We start from the raw sequence: 17,687 nt of genomic DNA, 5'->3' as shown, positions 1-17,687 counted from the left end.
TAAGACCCGGGTTTTAGGTGCTTATAACTTTGCCAAATTTTCACCATTTGGGGTGGCTGCCACAGGCAGAAGTTGTTTGGAAGCTATTTTAAAATTATTCAGCCATTTGTCGGAATGAGGTTATATGAAAATACGTTGTTTGGCCATGTTAAAAAAAAATCTTACAGACATTTAATTGAGACACTGTTACACCTACATGCTTTGGAGCAGGGTTTTGAAATTTGGCAGGGAAGCACCTTTGCCATTCCCATGGAAAATCTGCTAAAATCTGGCTGAGTTATGCCTCATTGAAAAACCTCAGTTCACACATGCTCAGTAGAGACTTGTTAGAGTTTGGCAGCTCAACTCTCTAAAGAGTCTGTCTGCACTGAGCATGCTCCAGCTGAGGGCTTCAGGGGCTGCACAGGATTTCCCAAGCAATTGCTGCCAGGGGACACTACTGTGCTGGTCATGAGAAATGGTGAGCTCTCAATGCCCCCTTGCTGGTGCCCAAGAATCAGGGAGAGAAGGAGGAACCCCCACCTGGAATGCAGAGGGACGAGGAGCTGGCATGTGGTGGGGGGTGGTTAGGATCAAATGCGGGCAAGAACTGTGCAGTTGGGAGGGGCAGATGGAAGCAGAGGGGCAGGAACCATGGGGCAGAGGAGGGAGAGGGGGTACAGATAGGAGCCGAGAGGTAGGAGCCTGGGGGGCAGAAGAGTGGGATGATGGAGGAGATGGATAGGAGCAGAGGGGGAGGGCGGGAGCTGAGGCATAGCAGTATGGGAGGGGAAGGGAGCAGGTAGGAAATGAAGGGTATGAGGATCAGAGCTGGGGGCATGTGGCTGTCACGCAGTCTGCAGTGCCTCATCACCATGAATGCCAACCTCAGGGCAGACTGACAAGGAGCAGGGCACAAACCCCAAACTGCTCATATGGTCTATAATTAGCTGTCACCAACCCAGTCACAAAAGTGTGAACTCCTAAAGCATTATAACAGTCTGACCACGGAGTCACAGACAGTCCCTTAGGCACTCCGCCTACTTGCCACCCAGGCAAGCTGGACTATGTGATAGACGGTCACTTTACACCAAAAATCACAACAGTGTCAGGATTACCGCCAGTCCCAAAGGACACGTCTCTTACCCCAGGTCAATTGTACTCAGATCTCAAACCAAGGACAATGCTTGTAGCCAATCCTGTAACAAAGTAAAGGTTGATTAACTAGGTTAAAGCAGGTAACACACACAAAGGAGTTAGGTTTCAAAAGATCATAAAAACTTCTATAGTGAGCAGATTCTGTCTATCCCTTAGGGCTAACCCAGGCAAAACGGCTGGGGACTCCTGGCTTATGTTTAGTAATCCTCGCCCCTCAGAGTTCAGCAGCATAGGAATAATAAATTTTTAACAGACATTTTTATTCCCTTCCCCCAGCATTCGAGCTGTGATGGCACAAGGGCTTGGGCACGTACCCTCTCCAGGCTGTGGGGGAAGCAGTCAAAAAAGTCTTTTGTCCACAGTGGCTTGTCTGATGTCTGTAGTCCTTCTTTGCTTGGGGAGGAGATACTCGTTCACCACAAGAGGGATTATGTCACACTTGGTAGTGCTTCTCCCCTGACTGGGGCAGATTTACAGTCTTACCAAACATTTTTACAGTTACAGAGCAAACAATTAAACCTTATCTTACAGTGTGGGAGATAGACATTATAAGTAGGATTAATACAGTACCTGCAGCATCCTACTAGCATTCCATAAACACATTCTTCAGCTCTGATATCTATTTTAACACTTCCAACACACAGGTGAGTCAGACTGGTTTCCAGACACGCATTTGTCAGTGTTGAGTGAGGCCTGGGGCCTTGGCATGAGGCCTGGTGTGCCAGCATCACAGCAGACATAGACTCATAGACGATCAGGGTGGGAAGGGACCTCAGGGGGCATCTAGTCCAACCCCTGCTCAAAGCAGGACCAGCCCCAACTAAATCATCCCGGCCAGGGCTTTGTCAAGCCTGGCCTTAAAAACCTCTAAGGAAGGAGATTCCACCACCTCCCTAGGTAACCCATTCCAGTGTTTCACCACCCTCCTAATGAAATACTTTTTCCTAATATCCAACCTAAACCTCCCCCACTGCAACTTGAGACCATTGCTCCTCGTTCTGTCATCTGCTACCACTGAGAACAGCAGAGCTCCATCCTCTTTGGAACCCCCTTTCAGGTAGTTGAAGGCAGGTATCAAATCCCCCCTCACTCTTCTCTTCTGCAGACTAAACAAGCCCAGTTCCCTCAGCCTCGCCTCATAAGTCATGTGCCCCAGCCCCCTGATCGTTTTCGTTGCCCTCTGCTGGACTCTCTCCAATTTGTCCACATCCTTTCTGTAGTGTGGGGCCCAAAACTGGACACAATACTCCAGATGTGGCCTCACCAGTGCCGAATAGAGGGGAACGATCACGTCCCTCGATCTGCTGGCAATGCCCCTACTTATACAGCCCAAAATGCCATTGGCCTTCTTGGCAACAAGGGCACACTGCTGACTCCTATCCAGCTTCTCGTCCACTGTCACCCCTAGGTCCTTTTCTGCAGAACAGCTGCCGAGCCATTCGGTCCCTAGTCTGTAGCGGTGCATGGGATTCTTCCATCCTAAGTGCAGGACTCTGCACTTGTCCTTGTTGAACCTCATCAGATTTCTTTTGGCCCAATCTTCCAATTTGTCTAGGTCCCTCTGGACCCTATCCCTACCCTCCAGTGTATCTACCTCTCCCTGCAGCTTAGTGTCATCCATGAACTTTCTTAGGGTGCAACCCTTCTTGTTCCCCTTCACATCCCTTTCTAGCTGCAACTCCAATTGTGCTTTGGTCCTCCTGATTACACCCCTGCATGCTTGAGCAATATGTTTATACTCCTTGCTAGTCATCTGTCCGAGTTTCCACTTCTTGTAAATTTCCTTTTTGTGTTTAAGATCATCGAAGATTTCTCTGTTAAGACAAGCTGGTTGTTTGTTATATTTGCTATTCTTTCTGCACATCAGAATGGTTTGTTCCTGTGCCCTCAATAAGGCTTCTTTAAAATACAGCCAGCTCTCCTGGACTCCTTTCCCCCTCATATCAGCCTCCCAGGAGATCCTGCCCATCAGTTCCCTGAGGCAGTCAAAGTCTGTTTTTCTGAAGTCCAGAGTCCGTGTTCTGCTGCTTTCCTTTCCTTTCTTCCTTTTGTGAGGATCCTGAACTCAACCATCTCATGGTCACTGCTGCCTAAGTTGCCACACACTTCTACTTCCCCTACCAATTCATCCCTGTTTCTGAACAGCAGGTCAAGAGGAGCACGGCCCCTAGTTGGTTCCTCCAGCACTTGCACCAGGAAATTGTCCCCAACACTCTCCAAAAACTTCCTGGATTGTCTGTGCACTGCTGTATTGCTCTCCCAGCAGATGTCAGGGTGATTGAAGTCCCCCATGAGAACCAAGGTCTGTGATCTGAAAACTTCTGTTAGTTGTCCGAAGAAAGCCTCTTCTACCTCCTCCTCCTCGTCTGGTGGTCTATAGCAGACTCCCACCATGACATCACCCTTGTCGCTCTCGCCTCTAAACTTATCCCAAAGACTCTCAACAGGCTTTTCTCCAGTTTCACACTGGAGCACTGAGCAATCCTACTGCTCCCTTACATACAGTGCAACTCACCCACCTTTCCTCCCCTGCCTGTCCTTCCTGAACAGTTTATACCCATCCATGACAGTGCTCCAGGCATGTGAACTGCCCCAGCAAGTCTCTATTATTCCAATCACATGGACAGAAGGGTCTGCAATCACTGGCGTGCACTCCTTTCCAGGACTGAGCTCAGTATTCCTGAGTCTCTGTACTCCTCTATTGTCAGCAGATAGCTGTGAAACCTACTGGCAAAGTGTTTGTCTTATCCTCTGCCATTGGCTGGTTCGCATAGAGGTTAATAGCCTACTACTGCTACCAGTTTACTCCATTAGCTCATGTGGTAAAACTCTGTGCTGTGGATCTAAATATCCCAGCCCTGCTGATAAACCACAGGGAGTGGAGGGTGGCAATATGGTTCCACATTGTGGAATTCCTGCTATTTAAAAAAATTAAATTTAAAAGAGTGTTAAGTTTGCAAAGTCAAGCACTCAAAAGTTAGAAGATGGCAGAATTAAGGTTGCCTGTGCAACCTGAATTTGTTCCCCTTGTGTGTATGTATCATATCATTTTTAATTACATTAACTAGGGTTAATAGATTTAAATCAATATGATTTAAAGCACTAACTTTCAATTATGGTTTAAATCAGGAAGCAAAAAAACTTCTTTTAAATCATCAAATTTAATTGTATTTTGTGCTTTTTAGTCATTTTCCTAAAGAAAGGTTGATTCTCATTGGTTGAGCATTAAAACACATTGATTTACAACTAAATATAACCTTTGCACTAAATGTGGTGCTTCTTTTTGCTTTCCAGGAGGATACATTATGTCTAGACACATTTATATAAGCAATCCTATAGCTTAATTTACATTTCTTTGATTCTTCTTTTTAATATTTTTTTAAATTATGTTAGAAAATGGTTAATGGTGTTTTTCTTTATGAGATTAATTTTTTTACTTGTGATTTGTGTTGAGCTTGACTGAGATGGAATTTCAAATGCAATTTAAAATGTGCAAAACCAGCATTTTAGTTTTTTATTACATAAACTACCTTAAATGTGCTGGATACATAAACTCTTTTCTCATCAAAACATATTTTTCATTTAAAACTAACAGATTTATTAAACAAAGGCAGTATCATCTGTAGTTAATTAATTGAACTAATTTGTTTCGGGTCACCATGTGCTTCAAGAACTTAGAACTAGTAGATCTCATCCTCATGCCTAGTTTTTATTCAGACTGGAAGAGGCGAATAAGCTTTCCTGCTTTTTCAGCTTCCAATTGGTTTTGTAACTTTGAATAAACTAGTCAGTGAGCTGAACTAGGTGAATAAACAGACATGAAGAAAATATTCCCTCTGCACCTGCAGGAGAGGCTACTGTTCATAGAATCTTAGAAGATTAGGGTTGGAAGAGACCTCAGGAGGTCATCTAGTCCAACCCTCTGCTCAAAGCAGGACCAACCCCAACTAAATCATCCCAGCCAGGACTTTATAAAGCCAGGACTTAAAAATCTCTAAGGATGGAGATTCCGCCTGTCTACTGTTGTCAACAGCTGGTTTAGCACTTCAACAAACTCTGGTTCTGGGTGCTTAGCAAGTGATTTCCACCAGTTCAGTAGTTTGAGTTTTCTTTAAAACTTGACAGCAAACATGTATAGCTTAATATTTTTTGTGTTTAATTTATAGAATCATAGAATAATAGGTTTAGAAGGGACCACAAGGTTCACCTCATCTAACCTCTGGCAAGATGCAGGATTTACTGTGTCTAAACCACCCAAGCCAGATGGCTATCCAGCCTCCTTTTGAAAGCCTCCAGAGAAGGAGCTTCCAGAACCTCCCCAGGCATCTGATCCATTGGCCGACTGCTCTTACAGTTAGAAAGATGTTCCTGAAATTTAATCTACATCTGCTGTGCTGTAGTTTGAACCCATTGCCCGTTGTCCTGCCCTCTGTGGCAAAAGAGAACAACTTTTCTCCATCTCTTTGTATGGCAGCCTTTCAAGTATTTGAAGACCACAATCATATTCCCCCCTTAATCTCCTCTTTTCCCAACTGAACATACCCAGTTCTTTCAGCCTTTGCTCTTATGGCTTGCATTCTGTCCCTTTGATCATGGGTGGCGCATGAGCTTCCCATTCAGGGAGGCTAGCCCCTGCCACATCCCTTCTACAGGAGGCCCTGCTGACCCTCCGTTCCCAGCGCCCCTAGTGCTGGGCGGCGCACGCCCAGCCCTGGGTGGTGTGGCCCCAGGGCCCGGGGGCCTCTCAGTGCCGGGCGGCCCCAGCCACCCTGAGTCCCGGCAGCAGGCTGGCCTGCCCTAGCCCCAGTCCCAGTCCACTTCCAGGAAGGGAGCAGCTTGCCTGAGCTGGGGCCAAGGAGGGAGCGGCAAGCAGGAAGGGGCCTGGGGGCGGATCATGGGCGGCGCTACTTGGGGCTGTTTGGGGATGCGTAGCCTCACCCGGCCTGCGATACTTGCCACCCGTGCCTTTGATCATCTTTGTCACTCGCCCCTGGATCCTTTCCAGTTTCTCTACATCCTTTCTAGACATTGGCGACCCCAACTGGACACCGTTCTCCAGCTGAGGCCTCACCAGCGCCGAGCAGAGCGGTACTGTCACCTCCTGTAACTTGCGTGCTCTGCCTCTGGTAATGCAACCCAAAATTGCATTTGCTTTTTTTACAACAGGATCACACTGGTGACTCTTGGTGGATCACAACCTCAACACAACCACCAAATCCTTCTCAGCCGTGCTGCTGCCAAGCCAGTTATCCCCCATTCTGTATTTGTGCAGTTGGTTTTTCTTCCCTAAGTGTGGCACCTCACCTTTGTCTTTGCTGAATGTCATTGTGTTGTCTGTAGCCCAGTTCTCCAACTTATCAAGATCCCTCTGAATTGTAGCTCCATACTCCAAAGTGTTGGAAACCTCCCCGCCAGCTTCGTGTCATCGGCAAACTTGATCAGTGTGCTGTCTATCCCCACACCCAGGTCATTAGTACAGATGTTAAACAAACACCAGACCCAGAACAGATCCCAGTGGAACCCCACTTGAGACCTCCCTCCTATCTGACATCATTCCATTAATAGTTACTCTGTTTGCGGTGGTTTAACCGATTCTGTATCCACTCAATGGTAGTTCTGCCAAGACCACGTTTCTCCAGCTCGCTTATCAGAATGTCATGGGACTGTGTCAAAAGCCGTCTAAGTATAATGTCCACCACATTTCCCCCTATCCATCAAACCAGTCGGCCTGTCAGAGAAGGAAATCCAGCTAGTTTGGAAGCTAAATCCAGGCTGGCTGCTGGTGATCACCCCTTCGTCCTCCTGGTGTTCACACATAGAATGTTTGATACATTGCTCTTGCAGCTTCCCAGATATCGGAGTCAGGCTGACTGGTCTATGGCTCCCCGGCTCCTCTTTCCCCCCTTTGTAAAGCAGGGCACCACAGTAGCCCTTCTCCAGTCTTCTGGGACCTCTCCTGTCATCCATGAATTTAAGAATATAAAAACATAAGCATAGCCATACTGGGTCAGACCAAGGGTCCATCTAGCCCAGTATCCTGTCTTCCAACAGTGGCCAAGGCCGGGTGCCCCAGAGGGAATGAACAGAGCAGGGAATCATCTAGTGATCCATCCCCCATCGCCCATTCCAGCTTCTGGCAAACAGAGCCTGGGGACACCATCCCTGCCCATCCTGGCCACTGGCCATTGATGGACCTATCCTCCGTGAACTTATCTAGTTCCTTTTTGAACCCTGTTATAGTCTTGGCCTTCACAACATCCTCTGGCATGGAGCGCCACAGACTAATTGCGCCTTGTGTGAAAAAATACTTCCTATTGTTTGTTTTAAATCTGTTGCCTGTTAATTTCATTCAGTGACCTCTAGTTCTTGTGTTATGAGAAGGAATAAATAACACTTCCTCACTTACTTTCTCAACACCAGTCATGATTTTATAGAGCTCAATCATATCCCCCCTTAGCCATCTCTTTTCCAAGCTGAAAAGTCCCAGTCTTATTAATCTCTCCTCATACGGAAGCCGTTCCCTGCCCCTAATCATTTTTGTTGCCCTTTTCTGAACCTTTTCCAAGTCCAATACATCTTTTTTAAGATGGAACGACCACATCTGCATGCAGTATTCAAGATGTGGGCATACCATGGATTTATGTAGAGGCAATATGATATTTTCTGTCTTATTATCTATCCCTTTCTTAATTATTCTCAGCATTCTGTTTGCTTTTTTGACTGCCGCTGCACATTAAGTGGATGTTTTCAGAGAACTATCCAGAATGACTCCAAAATCTTCCCCCCAAAATTATGTTCATCTATGTGTCTGACAATTTTGTTCTTTACTATAGGTTTCAACCAGTTTGCCCTGCACTGAATTCAGGTTTACTGGCCTGTAATTGCCGGGGTCACCTCTGGAGCCCTTTAAAAAAATTGGAATCACATTAGCTATCCTTTTTTTTTTATGTCTTTTTGCCTCTCACAGCTTCTTTTATCTTGTTGTTTAGCCACAGTGGCTCTTTTTCGGTTCTCTTACTATGTTTTTTAATTTGGGATATTTGATTTAACTGGGAATTGGTCCTGCTTTGAGCAGGGGGTTGGACTAGATGACCTTCTGGGGTCCCTTCCAACCCTGATATTCTATGATTCTATGATTCTATGATATACATTTAAGTTGAGCCTCTATTATGGTGTCTTTAAAAAGTTTCCATGCAGCGTGCAGGGATTTCACGTCTGGCGCTGTACCTTTTAATTTCTGTTTAACTAACCTCCTCGTTTTTCTGTAGTTCTCCTTTCTGAAATTAAATGCTCCCATGCTGGGTTGCTGTGGTGTTTTCCCTGCCGCAGCGATGTTAAATTTAATTATATTATGATCACTATTACCAAACGGTCCAGCTAGATTCACCTTTTGGACCAGATTTGGTTGTTGAATGTTGTTTTTGCCATGATAGTAAGCAGGCTGTGGTCTCTGTACACCAAACCTGAACCTTGTTTAACACTGGTTAATGTTGGCCAATGACAAGGCCATCTTTGACTCTTTGGGCCCATTTATGCCATCAAAATTAATAGAAAGCAAAGATGAGACAATCAAGTGAAAAAACTTCAGGGGGAAAAAAGGGTCAGTTCTGGAACTCTTCTTACTCTTTCTGCATAATACCAATGTTCAGACGACTGTGAAAGATTCTAATTCTGCTCAGGGTTCAAAAACTTTGTGTTTATTTTGTACAAATATCAGTAAAATGACAAAAACCAAAGGCTTAAAGATCTCATTAAACTTAAAACTTCTGGCTCATCTTTAACTATGGAGTTTAACTCAGAGTAGTAATCCTTCACCTCCTTCGCAGAGCCAGACCTAGGGATGACAAGCACTCGATAAGGATTCTTACCAGTGTATAATGTAATTCCTGTGCGGAGGTTGCTGGCACATACGTACCGTACACCCTCACTATAATGCTCTTCACAATAACGAACCTTGGACTACAACGAACCTGGTCCCTGGATCCCACCTCAAGCCCCACTGCGGTGCTGGGGCTGGAGGAGCTGTCAGCCCCCGCCTCCACGGATCTCTTTTGCTATAACGAACTCCTGGCTATAACAAAGAACCGGCTTGCGTTCCGAGGGGTTCATTAGAGTACGGGTGTGCTGTGCTTGACTAGCCTTGGTTCAGGGGACACTGTTATTGTTAGAGTAGCACACAGAGGCCCCATAGCGTTAGTCATCAATTTAAGGCCAGAAGGGACCGTTTATGATCATCCAGGTCTTTGAGCTGCAGTGTCTCTTTGGAAAAGGTATCCAGTCTTGCCTTAAAGGCTGCCAGGCATGGAGAATCCGCCCCCTCTAAGTTGTTAATGAATCAGTGCACAAACCTGCACCTCATTTCTAGTCTGAATTTGTCTAGCTTCAGCTGCCAGCCACTGGATCTCAGTCTGCCTTTTCCTGATGAATTAAAGAGCCACCTATCACCAGAAATCTCTGCCCGATGAAAATACTTTTAGACCGTGATCCCTTTGAAAAAATAGCAAGTGTTCAGGTCAGGATGGACAAAAATTGATCATTTTTAAAAAGTTAAAAATTTGATTGAAATCAGGTTATTGAAATTAAAGACGAGTTATTCATAAAAATAAACCTACTTAAAATAAAATTTGAAATTGACAAAATATAACCCAATAAAGCTATTTAAACGCATGAGCTGCTCAGTGGGGCCGCTGGGGGGTGCTGAGCACCCACTGTTTTCCCCAGGGGGTGCTCCAGAACCGGAGCTGGCGCCTATGATTGCAGCATAACCATAATGCGCCTGCGAGTTCTGAGCATGTGTAGGGGGCAGCTTTCTAATCCAAAAAGTTGAGGAAACAACTAAGGGGTCAACCATTTGGGATCTGATTTTGACCACCAGGGATGAATTATTTGTGAACGGGAAGGTGGTCGGGAACTTGGGAGGAAGTGATCGTGATCTGATAGAATTCAAGATCCTCGGAAACAGCCAAACTGGGCTTCAGACAGGCGATTTCAACCGACTCCGAGAAATAGCAGGCGAGATGCCATGGAAAGACCAGTTAAGAAGAAAAGGAGTCGAAGGAGACTGGCAGTTCCTAAAAGCTGTAAATTGGAGACTCAACATCAAGCTATTCCAACACAGAGGAAAGATAAGAGCCACAGGAGGCCAATTTGGCTGCACAAGGAGCTTTTTAGCTATCTAAAAACCAAAAGGGATCCATAAAGGAAATGGTGGGAGGGGCATGTCCCCAAGGAAGTAGACAAGGGAATAGCCTGCACATCTTGAAGGGACTATTCAAATTAAGAGGCTCATCAAGGAACATTTAACTCATAATGGACGATGGGAGACGCCTATCTACAGATAATTCGCTTTCCTGCTATGACTAAGTGAATTTATGCATAGACATGTCACTTGCTCTTGTGACTGCAAACTCCATTTTTTACCTGTAATTTGCCACTAGCTCTGCTGAGGGCTTTGTTTGAAACAATGGGTTTCCCTGCACATGGAGGAAGATATAAAAGGCCCTGGAAAGATCTCCATTTTACCTCTTTCCTGCTCAAGCCTCTGGACTATGGACTTATACTAATACGAGCATCTAACAAATGGACTGAGGACCTTCCAATGATTTGGAAGCAACCAGAGACTTGACTTAAGTCAGCAGTTTATTCCATCACCGCTACAAGCCTGAACCAAGAACTTTGCAATTATTGTATTGTGACAAAGTTCCTGCTCTACCTTGGTGGGTCTTGCGCTTATTGGCGGATTTGCTCGCCTTGGAGCTTCACGGCAGCCCTCAGCTTGGCTGTTTTTGTGAACCCACAGTCCAGGTCGACTCCTCCTGTGTCTGACCAGGAGTTGGGAGGATTTGGGGGGAACCCGGGCCCGCCCTCGACTCCGGGTTCCAGCCCAGGGCCCTGTGGAATGCAGCTGTCCTGGAACAGCTGTGCAACAGCTGCAACTCCCTGGGCTACTTCCCCATGGCCTCCTCTCAACACCTTCTTTATCCTCACCACAGGACCTTCCTCCTGGTGTCTGATAATGCTTGTCCACCTCAGTCCTCCAACAGTCCACGTTCTCACTCTCAGCTGCTAGTGCCTCTTGCTCCCAGCTCCTCACATGCACACCACAAACTGAAGTGAGCTCCTTTTTAAAACCCAGGTGCCCTGATTAGCCTGCCTTAATTGATTCTAGCAGCTTCTTGATTGGCTGCAGGTGTTCTAATCAGCCTGTCTTAATTGTCTCCAGAAGGTTCCTGATTGTTCTGGAACCTTCCCTGTTACCTTACCCATGGAAAAGGGACCTACTTAGCCTGGGGCTAATATATCTGCCTTCTGTTACTCTCCTGTAGCCATCTAGCCCGACCCTGTCACCGTATGTATTTGATTCCCTTAACCAATTTTAACTCTCACCTTTCTTTCTTTCTTTCTTTCTTTCTTTCTTTCTTTCTTTCTTTCTTTCTTTCTTTCTTTCTATAAATAAACCTTTAGATTTTGGATACTAAAAGATTGGCAACAGTGTGATTTTTGGGTAAGATCTGAGTTGTATATTGAACTGGGTGTGTAGCTGGTCCTTTGGGATCAGAAGAACTCTTTGTTTGATTAAACTGGTTTTAAAGAAAAAACAACGAGGAGTCCTTGTGACACCTTAGAGACTAACAAATTTATTTGGGCATAAGCTTTCATGGGCTAAAACCCACTTCATCAGATGCATGGAGTGAAAAATACAGCAGCAGGCATATATACACAGTATATGAACAGATGGGAGCTGCCTTACCAAGTCGGGAGTCAGTGCTAATGTGGCCAATTCAATTAAGGTGAAATAGGCCACTTCCACCTTAACTGAATTGGCCTCATTAGCACTGACCCCCCACTTAATAAGGCAACTCTCATCTTTTCATGTGCTGTAATATTTATACTGCTTACTGTATTTTTCACTCCATGCATCTGATGAAGTGGGTTTTAGCCCACGAAATCTTATGCCCAAATAAATGTGTTAGTCTCTAAGGTGCCACAAGGACTCCTTGTTGTTTTTGCTGATACAGACTAACATGGCTACCACTGTGAAACCTGTCACCATGCAAGGCACTGGTTTTAAAGAACCACTCATCTTTAAGTCAAGTGTCTGGGTGTTGAATCCAGGACTGGAATGCCTCAGGAAACTGCTTTTCTGACTTCTTGTTAGCCAGTGTGGTGAGACAGAAGTTTACTTTTGTTGCTGGTTTGGTATACCAAATGGGAGAGTAACTGCCAGTTTTGGGGTTCATCTGCCCTATTTCTCAGCAGTTTGTCCTGAATTTGGTATTCTCAGTTGTGATCCAAGAAAGCACAGTGACAGGGGTCAACAAGCATGTGGACAAGGGGGATCCAGTGGATATAGTGTACTTAGATTTTCAGAAAGCCTTTGACAAGGTCCCTTACCAAAGGCTCTTAAGCAAAGCAAGCTGTCATGGGATAAGAGGGAAGGTCCTCTCAGGGATCAGTTACTGGTTAAAAGATAGGAAACAAAAGGGTAGGAATAAATTATCAGTTTTCAGAATGGAGAGAGGTAAATATTGGTGTCCCCCAGAGGTCTGTGCAGGGCCCAGTCCTATTTAACATATTCATAAATGATCTGGAAAAAGGGGTAAACAGTGAGGTGGCAAAATTTGCAAATGATACAAAACTACTGAAGATAGTTAAGTTCCAGGCAGACTGTAAAGAGCTACAAAAGGATCTCTCAGAACTGGGTGACTGGGCAACAAAATGGCAGATGAAATTCAATGTTGATAAATGCAAAGTAATGCACATTGGAAAACATAATCCCAACTATACATATAAAATGATGGGGTCTAAATTAGCTGTTACCACTCAAGAAAGAGATCTTGGAGTCATTGTGGATAGTTCTCTGAAAACATCCACTCAGTGTGAAGTGGCAGTCAAAAAAGCACACAGAATGTTGGGAATCATTCAGAAAGGGATAGATAATAAGACAGAAAATATCATATGGCCTCTATATAAATCCATGGTATGCCCACACCTTGAATACAGCGTGCAGTTGTGGTTGCCCCATCTCAAAAAAAGATGTATTGGACTTGGAAAAGGTTCAGAAAAGAGCAACAAAAATTATTAGGGGTATAGAACGGCTTCCGTATGAGGAGAGATTAATAAGATTGGGACTTTTCAGCTTGGAAAAGAGACGATTAAGGGGGGATATGATAGAGGTCTATAAATCATGACTGGTATGGAGAAAGTAAATAAGGAAGTGTTATTTACTCCTTTTCATTACATGAACTAGGAACCACCAAATGAAATTAATAGGCTGAATGATAAAAGTGAGGAGCAAACACTGCAAGGGATTTCTCTCCCTATCCATCTCCCTCTTTGCCCCTAAGAATACAAAAGAACAAACTGCTGGACTTTGCTCTGAAGATTTTGCTCAGTAATATAGCTGGGAGGATGTGGTAAGGAATTTACCTGGAATTAAATCTAGTTTGTTATGTTAGGAAGTACTTATCTTTCTTTTTCTTATAAACAATGCTGACTTTTATGCCTCATGACTTGTACTCAGTCTTACTTAAAATCCTATCTGCCTTTGTTAATAAACTGGTTTTATTGTTTAATCCAATCCAGTGTGTTTAAGTTACATTGTCTGGGTAACTCCATTTTGGGTGGCAAGTTGTGTATTGTTCCCTTAGTGGGACAATGGACCTAATATCTCTGGACTGTCCGGGAAACAGCTGAATGGTTCAGAGCATACATTTTGGGGAGGAATCTGAGACTGGGGATGTGTTGTGGTCACCCTGCAGTAGTAACCGAGACTGGTTAGAACCAGAATGTGGCTGGCAGGCTGCAGTTACACACAGACGCAGGGGCACCTGCATGCTGGTGGCTGTTTGTGAGCAAGCCAGGTTGGGAGCTACAGCAGCAAGGCATTGCAGGGCCCCCCAGGTTACAGGGCAAGTGATGAGACTGGTCTGGAGAACACTCACGCATGTCACAATAGTTACAGTGTGACTTCCCAAAAATATCACAGTACAATGCGCACTGCTGAACACACGCACACAACTGTCATTAAAATGTACAAATCAATATTTTTGTATGTATATTTATAATGTGTTTTATAACGAACTAGTCACAGACTGTGCGTTGCAGTGTGATTTTGGGGAGCATGGTTTCTGATGTGTGCATTGAGGGTGATGGTATTGATGACTAGAGATGCCATTAGTGTACTGGTGGCAGTAAGCTAAGGCTTGGAGGCTGGTGGTGTACTGGGTGTGAATGGTACCTATAATCTATAACCTCCTTGTTTTTGGCATTAGGCATGTGAGGAAATAAACTTGAACAGCCTTAACTCTAATTTAACATGACTGTTGTGTGGGGATGAGCTCTTCCATGGGCTTAGACTTCTGAGTCATGAACTATCAAGAGACTAATTCATGCACATACCTTATTGGAACCTTAACTATGGAGCTCCTAAAGTGCTTCCATAATCCTCCTAGATCTGACGTCCTGAAAGAATGCTCAAGGCCTTGATCTTGGGTTAGCTTTCTCCTCCTCCTGTGCTCTGAGCTGGAGATGCAACAGACACTTACAATAATTGGTTGGTTGGTTCTTTCCATTGAAGGATACAGTAATCCAGTTCAGCAGCAGCTGGTGCAGTGACTGTGTCTGCCAGCATGTGAGTTGGGAGGAGTGTCTGTTGCATTTGGATTTGTCATGCGCTCATCAACCACTGTCACAATATCAGGCTTACATGGTTTCTTCATTTGTTTCCTGTAGGTTCATGAAGGTGGCTGGCCGCACAGTGGATGCTGTTACCTGGCAACAGTAGGTATTCACCATTCTTTTTACTTTCCCAAACTAGCAGCTGTGCAGCAATGAGATGTTTAGGGCAGAGTTAACATCTTGTCTAGGTTCAAACAGTCACTGTGAAAGGGACAGACCCCCTGGAAGCCACCTCTTCAGCCACTGTACTGTGCTTAAGTGGAGAGAAAGGCCATCCCCTGGCAGCTCACTCGGAAACACGCCATGGCAGGGACGCATGTTGCCCTGGGCTGGGTGTGTAAGTATCTACCTGGGGAACAAATATTTAATAATGGGTTCTCCAGTCTAGCAGAGACAGGTCTACAAAGAGCCAGGGGCAGGAAGGTGAAGCTGGATAAATTAAGGCTGGAAATATGGTGTACGTTTTTAACGGTGAATGTAATTATCCATTGGGACAACTTAGCAAGGGCTGGGATGGATCTCCAGCACTGACACTGCCTTCCTAAAGGATCTGCGCTAGGAATTATGTTGGGGCCGTTCTCTGGCCTGTGCTATACAGGAGGTCAGACTAGGTGACCACAGTGACTCTTTGGGTCTTGGAATCTCGGAATAATCAGTCACCCCTCCCAGCTACCAGATTGTTCTACCAAATTGCAGGAAGTGGAAAAAGCTCTTCCCCAAGCTTCATTTGTTGCCTGGGTACCTGATACCTTGTAAGGTAGGCAGACAGCTTCAGGGCTAGGCCAGGCTGCACTGGACAGGGGAGCAGAAAGCTGCATGCGGTGCGTCACTGGACAATTTGAAAGTCCTTCTGTGTATCCTGCTTCTCTTTGCACCTCTGGCTGTGGCCTCTCACATGCTGGTGGCCTGAATCTAAACCCACCAGAGCTAGAGAGAGAAAACTCAGTCCAATGGAAAATACATTATTGCCCAGGAGTAATGTAGAGCTGGGTTCTCTGCCATCCCTACATGGGAAACAGAGACTGGGTGTCCAGGGGGAATCCACCTATAGGAATAACCTTTAAACCACTACACAGCACTGTAACTAGGATACAGGGCTGGAGAATAGATTCCATGGAAATCTTTTATGTAAACTCCCAGATTCCAGTCCAGGATGGGATTGTCAGCCAGAGGTTAATGCTTGATTTCTCACCTGACTCCCCAAATTACAAAATGAGTGTTAATAGTGCCATTGGTAGAGAGGCTTGGAGCATGTTCATATGTCATGGGTAAGGTGAAGATGTTGTCAGGGATATTTTTAGTAATGGTCAGGGACAGGTCACAGCCAATAAAGAAAAATTCCTGGAAGCCCGTGGCCTGTCCCTGACTTTTACTGAAAATATCCCTGACCAAATGGGGAGGCCAGCTGCCTCCAGAGGTTGGAAAGCTGTGGGGGCCGCTCTGAACTCTGGGGGTCCCCCCTGCCTGTGGGGGCTTGGAGCTCCAGGGTTCCCAGGCTCTGAGCTCTGGGGGTCCCCCCTCCCTGTGGGGGCCAGGAGCTTTGAAGGATCCCCAGTGACCCCAGCAGCTCAGAACTCTGGGGCCCCGCCACCCACGGCAGCTCAGAGCTCAGGGGCCACCCCCTGTGTTGGCTGGGAGCTGCGGGGGCCCCGCTGCGGTCAGGAGCTGTGGTCCCACCACCCATGGGGTGTGTTGGCCAGGGGCCGCAGGGCTGGGGTGCTGCCTGCAGCAGCTCGGAGCCCCAGGGGACCCCCGCTGCCCACCTCCGCTGGGGCCCCGCTACCCGTGTTGGCTGGGAAATACGCCGGGGTCCTGGCACCCATAGCCACGGGGAGCTGCAGGGCTACCCCACCGCCCACTGCGGCCAGGAGCTGCTGCCTGTGATGGCTGGGAACTCTGGGAGGCCCTGGTACCCGCGGCCCCAGGGAGCAGTGGGGGAACCCTGAAGCTTCCAGCTGACAGGGCTGAATTCACGGATTCCGTGACTTCCGTGAAAAAATCGTAGCCTTAGTCTTGGGCAAATAGTGGGAATGCCTCATGCCAGACAGCCTGAGCTGTCCTGTGTACCCTAATCATGGGCGGTGCGTGAACCACCAGCTGCAGGAGGCTAGCTCCCAGCCAGTCCCACCCCCCAACACGAGGACCCGGGAGGCACGAGGCCCCCTCCCCTGGCCCCCAAGCACGGGGCAGGCGGCACACAGCCCCCGAGCAAAGGGCAGGCGGCGTGGCCCCACCGTGGCCCACCCAAGCACAGGGCGGGCAGCCTCAGTGCCTCCAGCCTCACCCACCTCTCCCCAGCGCTGGGCGGCCCCAGCCACTCCAAGTCCCAGCCGCCCTAGCCCCAGCAAGCTGCTTCCCTAGAGAGGAGCACCATGCCGGGGCTGGGGTCAAGGGGGAAGGGCAAGCACTAAGCAGAGCTTCGGGGAGGAGCATGGGTGGGGCTGCGCCGGGCTGTTTGGGTAGGCACAGCCTTCCCCAGCCTATGGGATGTGCTGCCCATGACCCTAATCCTGCTAGAGAGTCAGGAACCACTTCCTATGATTCAGGGAGCGTGCTGAGCCCCAGCGACTCCCCTGACAATGAGGGGTATGTTAAAAACCAAACCCTGACTAGCGGCACTGGCCACCATAGGGTGTTGGCTTTTTTTGGTGTAAATTATTCCATGTCCTCTCCCCTTCCCCATGAGCATCCGCTTTCCCGGTTCGTCTTGGAGTGTTTGCACGGGCACGTTCCACTGTAGGTGCGCACCTTGTGCACAGTGATTGGAGAATGTTACCCTCTGCGGGACCCAGCAGGGTGCTCCGAGAGCCCTCTGTCGCCACCCTGGTTTGAGAGGGCAGAGCCACCCTGCGCCCTCTCAGCTCCTTCTT

The 17,687-nt window shown here is 46.8% G+C and overlaps 1 protein-coding gene across 2 annotated transcripts in view; it reads left to right on the top strand.

Annotated features, from left to right (window-relative positions):
* Window positions 1–17,687, top strand: part of HPSE2 (heparanase 2 (inactive)) — a 272,659-nt gene that overhangs the window by 184,109 nt on the left and 70,863 nt on the right. For both annotated transcript variants that reach the window (XM_084633307.1, XM_084633306.1), the window contains one exon: window positions 14,872–14,919. In XM_084633307.1, coding sequence (XP_084489433.1) covers window positions 14,872–14,919 — 48 coding nt within the window. The remainder of the gene's footprint in view (window positions 1–14,871; window positions 14,920–17,687) is intronic.

Source organism: Lepidochelys olivacea (assembly GCF_965140295.1).
Source record: "Lepidochelys olivacea isolate rLepOli2 genome assembly, chromosome: 7".
Lineage (NCBI taxonomy): Eukaryota > Metazoa > Chordata > Testudines > Cheloniidae > Lepidochelys > Lepidochelys olivacea.
The sequence above is the reverse complement of the archived record's forward strand: the minus strand, read 5'-3'. Positions and strand labels throughout refer to the sequence as shown.